The sequence below is a fragment of the Brachyistius frenatus genome, unplaced genomic scaffold (assembly GCF_029030835.1).
Source record: "Brachyistius frenatus isolate BFR_SWC_R1_liver_20210118 unplaced genomic scaffold, ASM2903083v1 Contig_60, whole genome shotgun sequence".
In the NCBI taxonomy this organism is placed as follows: Eukaryota; Metazoa; Chordata; class Actinopteri; family Embiotocidae; genus Brachyistius; species Brachyistius frenatus.
The window spans coordinates 439951-454182 of record NW_027210659.1 but is presented as its reverse complement, the minus strand read 5'-3'; the positions used below and the strand labels follow the sequence as shown (position 1 = coordinate 454182).

The window sequence follows — 14232 nt, the reverse complement described above, 5'->3', positions numbered from 1 at the left end:
GCTGTGTAAAATGTAAATAAAAACAGAATGCAATTATTTGCAAATAATGTAAACCCGTATTTAATCGAAACAGACCAAAGACAGCATATCAAATGTTGAAACTGAGACATTTTATTGTTTTATGAAAAAATATATGCTCATTTGAATTTGATGATGGCAACATGTCTAAAAAAAAATTTAAAAAAAAATTGGGACAGGGTCAACCAAAGACTGGAAAAGTTGTGTAATGCTTAATAAAACCCCTGGTGGAACATCTCACAAGTAATTAGGTTAACTGGCAACAGATCAATGATTGGGTATAAAAGGAGCATTTCAGAGATAGTCAAGATGGGGAGGGGTTAATCACTCTGTGAAAGACTGCATGGACAGACAATAAATAATGTTCCTCAATGTAAAATTGTGAATAATTTCATAATCTATGATAAATGAAATCATAAAAAATATACAGAGAATGTGGAGAAATTTCTGCAAGGGACAAGGCCGAAAGCCAATATTGTATGACCGGGATCGGCGGGCCCTCGGATGGCACTGCATTAAGAATAGACACAATTCTGGAGTGGGCAAAGGAACACTTCTGAAAACCATTGTGAACACAGTTCAACGCTGCATCCACAAATGCAGATTGAAACTGCCATGCAAAGAAGAAACCAGATATAAACATGATCCAGAAACACAGGCTCCTTCTCTGGGCCTGAGCTCATTTAAGTTGGACTAAGTTACAGTGGAAAACTGTCCTGTTTTCTGACAAATCCAAACTTGACATTAAAGAGGAGAGGGACAACCCAGCTTGTTATCAGCGCACAGTTGAAAAGCCAGCTTCCGACAGAACAGGGATGCATAAGTGAACATGGCATGGGTAGCTTGCACATCTGGGAAGGAAACATTAATGCTGAACAATATATACAGGTTTTGGAGCAACATATGCTGCCATCCAGACAAAATCTTCTGCACATATTGCAACAGCATGGCTCCATAGTAGACTGCCAGCAGTCCAAACCTGTCATCCATTTAAAGAATTTGGCACATCATGAAACAGCAAATATGACAATGGAGACGTTGAACTGCTGAGCAGCTAAAATCTTACATCAGGCAAGAGTGGGACAACATTTCACTTTCAAAACTCCATCAACTGGCCTCATGAGTTCCCAGACGTTTTCAGAGTGTTGTTTGAAGAAGAGGTGATGCAACACAGTGGTAAATGTGCCACAGTCCCAATTTATTTGAAACGTGTTCCAGGCATCAGGCTTTAGAACCCAATGAAGGACGTTCAGCTCTGATCCACTTTGTCCTTCTACCCTATTTATTGTTTTATCTTAACCTTTTTATTGTGGCTTTAATTGATTGTCAGGAAAACTTTGAGGATGGTTTGGCCAATGGAGAAGAGCCATCAGCCGCTGAGGAGGCGGCGGCGGCCTTAGCAGCCAAGGAGGGCAAAGGAGGAAGTGTCAAGTTTGGTTGGGTCAAAGGAGTCCTGGTGAGTGTTTCCGGCATGGATGGAAGCTAAAGACGCAATCTGCTTATATAATTGTGATATGCTATTTAAATCAAACTCTGTTTTGAAAAACCAGAGATTATTTTCATAATTTAACAGCACACAAGAGTGAAAGTCCTCATTCAGTCAAATAAATAATCTTGGTATCTTGCTCACAAATATTTTTTCTGTTACAGCCACTAAGGTTGGATAGCTAGAAGAGGAATCTAGAGTACACTTAAATAACAGATTTAGGGGATTCTCCTTCAAAATGCGGGTCCCCACCATAGACCATATGTAAAGATGGAAGACGAGTCACCACTTACTCCCACTGTTTAAAAGTGAAGCATGGTATCTTACACTGGGGACGTGATGTGCAACCAGAATCTGTGCAATGTGTTTATAAGGTCCCGCCTCCTGCCCGCATGTGAGCACTGAACACAACTCTTGAACATCATGTAGACCAGCTGCTGCAATCTGGATTGTTTTGGACTTTGCACCCACCGATCACTACTGGTTGTAAAATGACCTCACTAGTGTAAGATCGCAGTGCACCTTTTCTGAAATATTTTGGCTTCACTTCTGCTAAGCTGTCATGTTGTCCATCTTTATATCCAGTCTACGGTCCCCACGGTGTTGACTGTGTGTGTGTGTGTGTGTGTGTGTGTGTGTGTGTGTGTGTGTGTGTGTGTGTGTGTGTGTGTGTGTGTGTGTGTGTGTGTGTGTGTGTGTGTGTGTGTGTGTGTGTGTGTGTGTGTGTGTGTGTGTGTGTGTGTGTGTGTGTTGCAGATCCGCTGCATGCTGAATATCTGGGGTGTGATGCTCTTCATCAGAATGTCCTGGATTGTTGGACAGGCGGGAATCGGTAAGTAAAACTCAGTCAGAGGATACAATACTGTCTGAAGGTTTTAGGCACTTTAAAAGTTCATTTTATCAAAATCCCGCAATGTGCATCAAACAGGGGAAAAAAATCAAATCAATATTTAGTGACAGCCCTGGTTGCCTTTAAATCAGTTTTTCGAGGTACTTAGCAGGTGAGTTACTCCAAGCATCTTGAAGAACTTGGCACAAGCTTTCTGTGGATTTACAACATAGCCAGTTTTCTGTCTTTCATATAATCCCAGACTGGCTGTGGAGGTCAGACCATCTATTGCAGAACCTTTTGTTGTTATTGTGGCTGTAGATGATGGATGAGAATCTAAAAATCTAAAGTGCCTAAACCTCTTACACAGTACATACACAGCACTGTATAGGTAAGCAGCAAAGCAAATGTTCTTCAGTTGTTTATGCCAATTTTACTTTTTGCATACTTAAAAACTCTTTACTGGTCGCAAATACCCAGTGTACAAACTTGGCAGGTGGTAGCAGTAGGTAGCTAGCAATATAAGCACAATGATATGCAAAGCTTATTAAATCCAGTTTTTCCACCTTACCTCTGAGTGTTCATAAACTGGAATAATAAAACAATAAGAAAAGCCCTGTTTTGCACATGTGCACATGTTTTCAGTTTGTTGTGGGGCGAACTGCGCTGCCCCAAAAATTCACTTTGCATTCAGCCTGAACACACATCAATTTATGGACACTTGACACCTTTTTTGGTAAATTTGTGTAACACGGTAGATGATATCTCACTCATCTGTAACTTCACAGATTTTTCTTGTTTTTTTGTAACACAGGACTGACCATTGCGATCATTCTGATGGCCACTGTGGTCACCACCATCACTGGCCTGTCTACCTCTGCTATAACAACTAATGGCTTTGTACGAGGAGGTGAGACACCCACCGCACATACACTTCTTATTTTTTCCAAAATGTCACCTGGTTAGTCCCACTTTTTATAAAGAAGGTCTGTAAGCTTGCTTTTAGGAATTTCAAGTGTTTTTATTTATTTTCATTTATTAACAAAAATATGGAATATTGGACTAAACCAAAAAATTCTTCAATCTGAGACCGTTTGTTTCCCTCAGTAGTGTTTTTTTAGCATCAGTTCCACCACATAGGCTGGATTCATACAATCTCCTCCCAAAAGTGTAGATGTGTAATGTTGAAATCTGAGAAGGATTGATTTGGGCTCTAATCTGACGTGCGTTAATTGTTGATTTCTGAGGCTGGTAACATGAATGAACTTGTCTGCTGCAGTACAGGTAACTTCTTAGCCTGTCTCTGCAACACTATTGATAGACAGCTTTAGTTTTTGTTGTTGTGATTATAGTTTGGAAACTCTGTTTGCATTAACGTCTGCTCAGCCCTCTGAAGGGTGGACCAATCAGTGTTTAATGTCCATGGTTGAGTGCAATGATGTTAAAGTCATTTTTTTCTAAATGTAGTTTCAGCGGTGGAGAAGTTCTGCCACATATGGTGGTCAATGCCAATTGGTCATAAGCTGGTCAAATAGTTTCAAAATAAACCTGAGGTCTGCGCCCACTAGGATGCAACGACTCGAAGCGATTCCCTATGGAGTGTAGCCAGACCCATTTATTCACACAGTGAATTTAGGTCTAGCAAGACCAAATGACATCAATTCACTTTCGACGAGGCTGACATGATGATTGAAAACCTCGGTGTCCAGGAGGGGCGTACTATCTGATCTCCAGGAGTCTCGGGCCTGAGTTCGGAGGCTCTATCGGTCTCATCTTTGCCTTCGCCAATGCTGTGGCCGTCGCCATGTACGTCGTAGGCTTTGCCGAGACCGTTGTCGAGTTACTCAGTGTAAGAAATGCTTTGGTATAATTATTCAAACATATTTCTGTCTGATGATAATGGACTCTCATATTGATCTTGATGTGTTTATTGGTTGCAGGATGTCGATGCCCTGATGACTGACGAGCTAAATGATATTCGTATCGTTGGAACTCTGACCGTGTTCTTGCTGCTGGGAATCTCTGTCGCTGGGATGGAGTGGGAAGCCAAGGTAGGACTGTGAATCAAGCATTGACCACAGTGTAAATGATTGTAAGCCTGAAGCTTCTAATGAAGCATTTCCCCTTGCTGCTGTGACTCACCCAGCTTGCTGAAGTTCATTTGACAGACCTTTCAACTCCTGTCCTGCATTTCTGATTGGAAAACTTCACACCTGTGTATCTGCAATGTAATGAAAATTATAAATTAGAAAAGTAACTTTTTTTTTTACCAGGTTTTGTCTTTAGCTGTTATGCCTCTCGATGTTAATTAATTGGTCAAACACTAGACTAGACTAGACTAGAATATCTCAACAACTATTAGAACTATTTTGAGGAAATGTTGTCTACATATTCATTAATCCGAGTGGATAAAATGTGTTCCATCATGAATATTTTTAATATCTGTTAAGCTTTCCTCTTGTGGCATCATCAGGTCAAATTGAAAATGTGTCCAATGCTTGGGTTTATGACCAAATATCTGCAAAACAAATAACATCTCCATCAGACTTTGTAGTTTTTATCTAGTGCTAATTGGCAAAAGTTAGCACCATACTAAACTTAGATCATTTTGTCTTTAAAACAATATATTCACCAAACATCAACACATCAAAATTGTCATTGCAAACAGTTATAATGGATTTAACTCGAGCTTCACAGTTTTGTTGATATTCTTGTCCAAATATACTGGTTTAAGCTCATCAAACATCAGCTAGGTTTTAAAAATTGGAATATTATTCGCAATTTCCTAACTTGCTGGGGATCACCCAATGAAAACTCTTAGTACAACCGGGTTTTTCTGGATGTACCACCTCAATCTACCACCCCAGATTCAAACATATGTGCAAATGCTCTAGCTGGTAGGCTGATGGGGTCATCCAATGCTTGAAGGGGGGGGGGGGGAATAAGTGCCAGCACTCTACTTATTGACGTCAGTGTGTGTATCGACTGGTGACAGCAAATCATGAAGCTTTGCCCTGGACAATGTATTTAACGGTAGATCTTCAAACGATGGATTTTAAGTTGGAATGGATACAGGAAGTTGCAGCATTCAGCCGAACAATGGTGACTTCACCTTGAACTCCAGCGGAAGATGACCGAAATTGATATGAACAGCAGAAAATTAAGATGTGATTGAATATTTGGTGGTAGCATAAATTCAATAATAATATAATAATGAATACAATGTTCATATATTTACAGAAATGGCACAGATACACAGCAAATTTCTGGAGTGAAATATCCTGCAGTTCAACAAAGAGTTTGATTTTGGGAGTTTATTTTCTAAGTTAGACTCCAGCTTGTGTTCAGTGTTAATCTCTGGTGGGGTAATATTCTGAGGTTCATTCGCTGAGTGTTGAGGAGCATCATTCAACAGTGTTTACTGCACAGCTTTATTACCGTATTAGCATTTCCCAGCATGCCTTAGTTATTCCTTTGTAACTTTTAAGAATAAAGCAACCAAATTAAATCCAAGTGAATGGCAGAAATTACATTTAGTTTTGTTAAAACATGCTGTTTATTAATATTTCAATGAAGTCATAATGATAAATAAAACGGGGCTATCATTCAAAACCATAAGTGTACAAGGTAGGAATGTAAGATATATAGCAATCACGGCATTAAAAGTAATCAATTGGTGTGAAAACATTGCATAGTTTGCAGCTTGTTACAAGAAGTTTTTATGCAGCATTAATTGTTGCACACTGCATATAGTTGTTAAATATGAATCTGTGGTAAATATGTTGTAATCTTGTAGTCAGTATTACCTCAGACCTTTATATAGTGTGATGAACTTTTAACTCCATGAATGTCAGATAATTCAGTCTTTTAAATGTTGACTGTTAACACTGTGAAAGATTTCATATTCAAACAACTCAGGGTTAAAGTCAAATTTACTCTTCATGGGAGTCGAGTTTTAACTCTCAAAGGTTCAACTCCTGAAAAGTCTTAAAAATCAACTCCTAGCAAAGAGTTTCAACTCCTAGCAAAGAGTTTCTTCTACCTTGCTTGAGAGAATTCGATGGTCTCACATGTAACAAAGCAAATAGAGTTGATTTGAACTCAGAGAGTTTATTCCAAAGTTGTGAATTTGCTGTGTATGTTTTGGGGTTAAACTGAATTGTTTGGTGCTTTTGCTGATGCTGACTTTACATCAACAGGATCTTCTGCTAGGATTGTTATTAATGTTAGCTCGCTGGTTGGGAAGCGTTTGACTTTCAAAGCTCTGCTGTGTCATGGTCTGACACATGGTCTAATGTTAGTTAGACAAGCAGCCGACAGAAAAAAGCTGGCAGGCGAGAATTGAGAGCCATTATGAATCCCCCAACCACCCGTATATAGTAAAGGGATAAAAGGGTACTTGGCATCTTGTGAGAAGTGCTGGTGTACGAGAAAAAGTCACAATACACCAAAGAGTAAAGTGCAAGTGCTGTAACTGCATCCAGGTGCGTACCACTCCAATTCCTGCTCTCGGGTAAATTCAGATTAGAAAATCTAACAAAATCTTCCTTCAATATACCCTGCTCCCCATCTATTCCTTTTCTCGCTGTCTCTGTCCATTAGGCTCAGATTGTCCTCCTCTTCATCCTGCTGGCAGCCATTGCTAATTACTTCATAGGAAGTTTCATTCCAATAGAAAACAAAGAGCCCAAAGGATTCTTCGGTTACCACAGTGAGTCTGTGTGCCTTTTCTCTACCCAATAATAATCCCCCTGGTTTTGCTTTTTGCCAGTCTTATGTATGTATGTATACATTTGCAGTGGTGGAATTGAAATCAATAGTCTGGCTTCCAAGCAGTACTTCTCTGTTTTGACTCCCTTCTACTACAGCTGCCATCTTCTTAGAGAACTTTGGCCCAGACTTCAGAGAGGATGAGTCGTTCTTCTCGGTGTTCGCCATTTTCTTCCCTGCAGCCACTGGGATCCTGGCTGGAGCCAACATCTCCGGAGACCTCACTGTGGGTTTTACATTTTGCATCTGACACTGATTGCATTCTTTAGTAATGGCTGATCTCAGAAGTGTAGCAGGTTTACATTTATTTTAGGATTGTTGGGTTGGTCTCTGTGCCACATTTCTCGACTGGAGACTAGACTTCCGGAGGTGGCAAATAATTTATTGCTCCCTCTTTCTCTTGTTCTGTTCAGAATAAGTAAAACATTATCATGGTGTGCCCCAAGGTTCAATCCAAGGCCACAGTTTTTATTTTATTCACATGCTGCCATTACTATTATCCAAACATGGCATCTGTTTCCACTGATATGCAGACGACACACAACTCCATATCTGACGATCCAAGCCCTGTAAACACTTTGGTGAATTGAATTACAAGAATATGTGATTGGATGGCTCAAAAATGTCTTTTTTGTGGGCCTTTTGACAACGAACATTGCCTGAAGTCAAGTCATTTTATTTGTCCGTGAACTATGAAAAACTCACTCTGTTATTTACAGTCAAAATACTGCAAAATGGTCAAAATGTCTCTACATAGAAAGCTTTACTACATTTAACCTTGTCGTGTTGGTTGGTTGGTTGGCCAGTTAATTTTACAAACTTGTAAACTCTTCTTTTTATCCCTCTTCGCCTTCACATCCTTTCTGCTGCTCATAATGTTCCTATTTCTTGCATCTGATTTTCTCTGTGCTTTTTATTTTCTTTTGCAAAATGGTCTATTGCATTCTTTTGTATATGATGTGTTGTAAAAATCAAGCTTGAGCAGACAATAAATTTGATCCTGATATCATATCATGTTATCTATCTTTAGGACCCTCAGTTAGCGATCCCTAAAGGCACCCTGCTGGCCATTCTCATCACAGGACTCACCTACGTGGCTGTCGCACTCTCTGCAGGTTCATATTATATATTTACTTTTAATACTAATCAGGAAACTCTACATGAAATTGAATTCAGGTTTCTGAGATTTGCAGCTGTATGTAAGTGAATTCTCAAACTCAAATATTTAATGTCTTGGTTTTGCCTGCAGCTCTGTATTGTCATGGATCACAAGGGAACAACTGATTTATATAATTCTAAGATTTTCAGTGATTGTGAGTCTCAAAAAATGTCTGATCTAAAATACTTTATTTGACTTAGTATTCATAATCTGAATTATCTACTGGTTGAACTTTTAAATATTGTTGTGTTATGTTTCACTAACATGGAAATGCTGTTACGTTCTGGTATCTCTTAGATTCTATAAAAATGTTTTTATTGTCTGTATGAAAATGATTAAAAAAAATAGTTGTCTGTACATCACAGGTATAGATTCACTTTGAAAGTGGACTGATAGTCTCAACTGGATTTTGGCAGAACAGAGACCACACAAGTTGTAAACACTTACATTTTGTATCAAACTGAACAAACTACAAATGATGGTGAAAAAAGGTCGAGGGGGAGATGATTTAACGGTGCAGCACACAAACCTACCGTAACATAAAAAAGGGAGGGCAAAGAGAGAGACTGGTTGCTAATGTTGATGTTGATTTGTGCGTCTTCAGGCGCCTGCATCGTACGAGATGCAACTGGTGATCACAACGACACGGTGAGCGACACGGTGAACTGCACCGACGCCGCCTGCACGCTGGGCTACGACTTCTCCATCTGCAAGGAGGGAGGGTGTCAGTACGGGCTGATGAACAACTTCCAGGTAACACTGCAGCCAACCAATGACCAATGCTCGTGTCAGACAGCGTCGCACACTGCTTGAAATGTCCTTGAACGATGAAATGCCTCAGGTCTTGGACACGGAGCCTGCGTGGCATGTGCGTGTTGCGTCTCGATTTTCATTTCAGCGCCCTCGTTAACAACCTGCGTACGATATGTGACCTCAAACACTTAACACTGATGGACATTAACAAAGGGAAACTCAATAATTCAATGACAGGACCTGCAATGCGCCTTGCAGCCTGTGTGTCTCGCATGAGAAATCATACTGATTTAGATATAAAATCAGTTCCAGGTCCAACCCTCCATCTTTCTGGCCAAAGCTGCCACTTGATCGCAACACTTTCACTTTGTTATGCACACATACTTGGCTATTGTTGTTGGGAGCATCTTTGAGAAGTTGCCACAGTTCTCCTGTGGATTCACAACGTCTCAGTGACTTGTGTCTCTTCATGCAATCCTCAACTGAATCCATGGTGTTGGAAGCAGTATTTGTTTGCTGTACCTTTTTCTATACCAATTGCATAGAATCCATTTTAGGAAAAAGTCAATTCCATTACCCATTACTCTATGAATCTTTACTTTCCATGTAGTTAAGGGTGGGAGAGATGGAGAGTGTAATCCAGGCTGTTTCCTGTGGTCAAATTAAATTAGATTTCTCCTAAAAACCTCACATCCAAAGTGTCAGTAGGTGCAATAATTTACCAATACTCCCTAAAAAAATCTTCAATGCTTTTGTTAGATGCTGGCTTGTTGGCTAAAACAAAATACTGAGTAATTGCAGCACATGAGTAAAGCAGGTGTCTCATTAAGAGAAAGTATTTTGATCAATTTTCACTTTTAAGTCATTTAGAGGCATTTCATTGTTTGTTTCACTGAAAACACTCAGACAAGCTCAGGAATTTGTATTACATAAAGGCCAGCATACACTGGCAGAGTGACGTGCGTGGATAACGCCCACAGCTATTGTTTTCCGTGGAAGCCTACACACTGGCGACAGTGCCGTGTCAGGATACACTGCTGTCCTATTTCCCATCGTCCACACACGTGAACGCTCCGCTAAAGCAGGAGTTTGATCACATTCAGTCGCTGGAGGAACAACTGTCAGATTACACTCCCGGCATTGTCTGTCTGTGCATTGTGTGTGTGCTCAGGGGTGTTGTTATATGGATAGTGAGCGCTGCCTTTATTGTTGCTTTTAAGTAATAATCTCTTAAATTTTCTTTTGTAAAATAGTTAAGTTGAAATCTATCACTAAATGAGGTTACACAACGGTGATAGATCCTGTGGCCGACTGATCCAAGCCCTCGCACAATGTTATTGTTACAAACTGAAGGAGCTCCGTCTCTTTGGAAACATTTCAGGGAAAAGAGGGTAGAAGGAGCTGAAGCAACTCTTCAACTCGCTCTTCAACTGACTGACATTACACAGGCGACACTCTCTACGTTCCCAAATCGCATATTATTTCTTTTGACTTTTAGTACGGTATGTAGGCTATGTACTGTTGCATGTAGTATGTGTACAATTTGGACATAATACTTCATCATAAAAATGTGTCTTGAACTTTGACCCACTTTATCCAAAAAAAAGGATGCCAGCAGGCTTCTTTTTAATGTCTTCTTCTTCTTCTTCTGGGTCAGAACAGCTCGATTAGCATGCTGGCCTGCTGACGGCAAAATACAACCGGATGTAGTAGAACATCCTGGTACTTTTGGCAATGCATACTATGTATTGGGACATACTAAATATTTTTCTGATATAGTAAGTAGTTTGGTAGTATGGATATTAGAACACAGGGCCTGTTTGGATCTCTGGGAGGTGAAAACACAGCTTATTGCTGTAGGTGCCACCAAAGAGAAGGAAACAGAGATGGTTACTGTAAAGACTTTGATAAGGCTCCAAACTTGAACATGATATTAGATTTAACTATCTTTGCATTATAAGAAAAACACTTTACACTCTGATTTACGCTGCTAACACACCTCACACACCACCAACTCTTTAGAGATACAACTTATGTGTTACTATTTACCATTTTAATCCTTTTGCTGTTTTTTTTCCACACTTCATTTGCATTCTGATTAACAAATAATTTACTTAAATTATGACTGTAGAAAAAGAAACATTGGCAAGTTGTGGTTGTTATATAGTATTTTCAGTGAGGTAGAAGTCGTAAAACAACACAAAAAATACGTCACTACAAACAAAAGTGCTGCATTTAAAACCATACCCAAGTAAAAGTATGTAAGTACCATCAGCAAAACTTAACAAGCTTGTGAATCATGTGAGACTGCTGCTCTGACTATGCTTCTCTGTATATGGATATAATGTAGATGGTTGCAGTGTGTGTGTGTGTGTGTGTGTGTGTGTGTGTGTGTGTGTGTGTGTGTGTGTGTGTGTGTGTGTGTGTGTGTGTGTGTGTGTGTGTGTGTGTGTGTGTGTGTGTGTGTCAATGTGTGCGATGAAGCTGTTTCCAAACAAAGTGCAGCAAAGATAATAGCGACTGTTGTTTTGAGTCACAAGGTTCTCGCTGGTCAGAGCTGAATGAGAGCATTGACAACGTCCACCTACACACACACACACACACACACACACACACACACACACACACACACACACACACACACACACACACACACAGAGCTCACTGACACTGATATCGCTGACATAGAGCACTATCTCGTGCGTCGCCACAGACAGAAACAGTTGCTCTTGTTTCATTTGAATCCTGTATTTTGAGTTCTGCTCTGTAAAATGTGCATCAATTGAAAAACAGATCTGAATAAATCTGATCTGGGTGTTTGTGCCAAGAAACATCTCATAATATTGGTACAACCCCATTTGAAAAAAAGCTGGGACAAAAACTAAGACATTTTATTTTTCGATGAAAAATATATGCTCATTTTGAATTTAATGCCAGCAACATGTTTCAAACATTGAATGCAAACAGTGTCACAGAGTGTGAAGAACTAAAGGAGGAAACACCTTTAACTCAGCAGCTGAAAGATACACAATCAGATCTCTACATAGAATTCATGAGCTTCTTTAGGCTACATGGCTACCAAATTACCAGCATCATGATGTCCGTAAGTGAGTAAGGGATGAGAGTTTCAGGCTTGGCGCTTGATTCATTCAATAATATATTTAATGGCTGCATGTGGTCGGGATGCTGGACCTGCTGCTGCGCTTTGAAAACACTGAGGGGGGTAGAACACACACAGAATTAGACGAAAACACCCCAAATTCCCTTAAACTGTTACTTCTCAGGATTTGTATCAGAGCAGCTTCCTGTATGAGGCAACCTCCAACTTTTTCCACTTAAAAAAAAACCTCCTCTACAAGTCCAATATAAACAACTTTAGGCTCTATGGATATGACATTTGGAAGAATTTTAAAATACAATATCTCAAAACAAGGCCAGAGTGACATCTGAAAACTCTGGCATTCTTACTTCCTCCTAATCCAAACTGTAAATTAATGAGTAAATCCCATCCTTATAACAACGGGTCAGTGGTACTGATCTTATTGAAGCTGAATTCTCAACTGCAACTAAAAAAAAGAGCTGCATCAGAAATGAAGCGCAACAAAGCTCGATCCATTTAAGTCATAGTGGTCCGAGATGGCCTTTACGCTGAATGTGCCAGGCACGGCCACCTTTAGTGGTGGTGGTGGTTTTATAACAGATAGAGACAGGTCCTGGTACTGAGACCACTAGCAGGGAAAGGGTTAACTCAGTTTGCATCACCATTTACCGCAGTGAATTCTTATGCTTCAGAATGTGCTTCAGCTGACACATATTTACAGTGTCTTCAACGACGGTGTCGGAAAAACAAAAAAAAGGACACTGTTGACTATCTGCTAGTGAGTACTCCTTACACTGAATATCTAATGACGGTAAACAGGTGATAAAATGTTACGACCGGCAAACCCGAGGATGCATTCCGCCCCAAAAATCCCAGAAGCAGTCATGTCTTGGCATCCAAAAGGCATATACTTCTCCTTCTCACCATGTGATGTCATACTTGTTTGCAGTCTTTTAATGTGTTCTTATTGGTCATTGTGACGCTAAAGGTGTCTGTGTGTCATCCAGGTGATGAGTCTGGTGTCGGGCTTCGGCCCTCTGATCACTGCGGGAATCTTCTCGGCCACTCTGTCCTCGGCTCTGGCCTCGCTGGTCAGCGCACCCAAAGTCTTCCAGGTCAGGAACCAACTCTTTTATTTCATTACTCTTTCAGCTGTTTTTTGGGGGGTTTTGGTAAATCTGACTGCTCCTGATTGCCTTAAAAATCCTTGACAAACTGCCGCCATGGCTTTTGCTGTGTTCCAAATGGTGTACTTGTGTACTAACGCTCACTGTTTTAAGTGCATCAGTGCGTTCACACTGTCAAGCACAGAAACATACAGTGCACTACAAGTACCAGGATGATGCACTCAAAACAGTCCAAAAAAGAGGTGAGAAAAATCGGACACTTTCCACCCTTAACGGTCACGATCTTGGCTCCGTAGAGGAAGGGGGCGGGGCCACTGGCATGAAGAGTATTCAAATGAAGGCGTCTGAGGAAGCTGCAGGTGTTCTTGAACGCCACACAAAAGTGTTTCCTTTTCACTGCTGCTGCCGGACAGAAGAATCAGTGTGTTTATTGAGTGTGTTCAACAGAAGGCACAAAAACACGTTGATTTCTGGGTAAAATAATTAAAGCTGCAGTTATTACAAGTACTACACAAACAAGAGTCCTCACATGGAAGAGCACTATTTGTTGGTGTACTAAAGGAAGTATGTCATTTCAAACCCGGGATTTGTATTTTTTTGGAATAGTGTGTGTTGAATACCAGTGGATTTCCGGGTTTATGTTATTTCATCATATCTCAAGTACAATAGTGATTTGGTGATAGCTGTAAATCAAAGATGCATCACCAAAAAACAGTAATTGGCAAACACAATGTTAACAGGAGCCTAATTTCAGAAGAACTTTCGGTCTCAACTTTGCAAGCAAAATACATGAGAAGGCCTGGAGATTGTCACAATTAAAAGGTCCAATACAACTACCGCATGGAAGTTAAGGCAAATTATTCCATGTAAATTGGATGTATGTTATGGTTTGATGAGGTACAGTTGTCATCATGGGAGTTAAGTATGGAACCTGACAACTGAGCATATCTTTTCATGGACTTAAGACCATAGCATGCTGTTGAGGGCACT

At 40.2% G+C, this 14232-nt stretch overlaps 1 protein-coding gene across 1 annotated transcript in view; it reads left to right on the top strand.

Moving 5' to 3' along the window:
- Positions 1 to 14232, top strand: part of LOC138625175 (solute carrier family 12 member 2-like) — a 28605-nt gene that overhangs the window by 1478 nt on the left and 12895 nt on the right. Inside the window, exons 2-11 of the mRNA XM_069705915.1 lie at positions 1349 to 1474; positions 2261 to 2336; positions 3148 to 3243; positions 4043 to 4182; positions 4274 to 4384; positions 6936 to 7044; positions 7202 to 7329; positions 8134 to 8218; positions 8867 to 9015; positions 13123 to 13230. Of these exons, the coding sequence (XP_069562016.1) occupies positions 1349 to 1474; positions 2261 to 2336; positions 3148 to 3243; positions 4043 to 4182; positions 4274 to 4384; positions 6936 to 7044; positions 7202 to 7329; positions 8134 to 8218; positions 8867 to 9015; positions 13123 to 13230 (1128 nt within the window). The remainder of the gene's footprint in view (positions 1 to 1348; positions 1475 to 2260; positions 2337 to 3147; positions 3244 to 4042; positions 4183 to 4273; positions 4385 to 6935; positions 7045 to 7201; positions 7330 to 8133; positions 8219 to 8866; positions 9016 to 13122; positions 13231 to 14232) is intronic.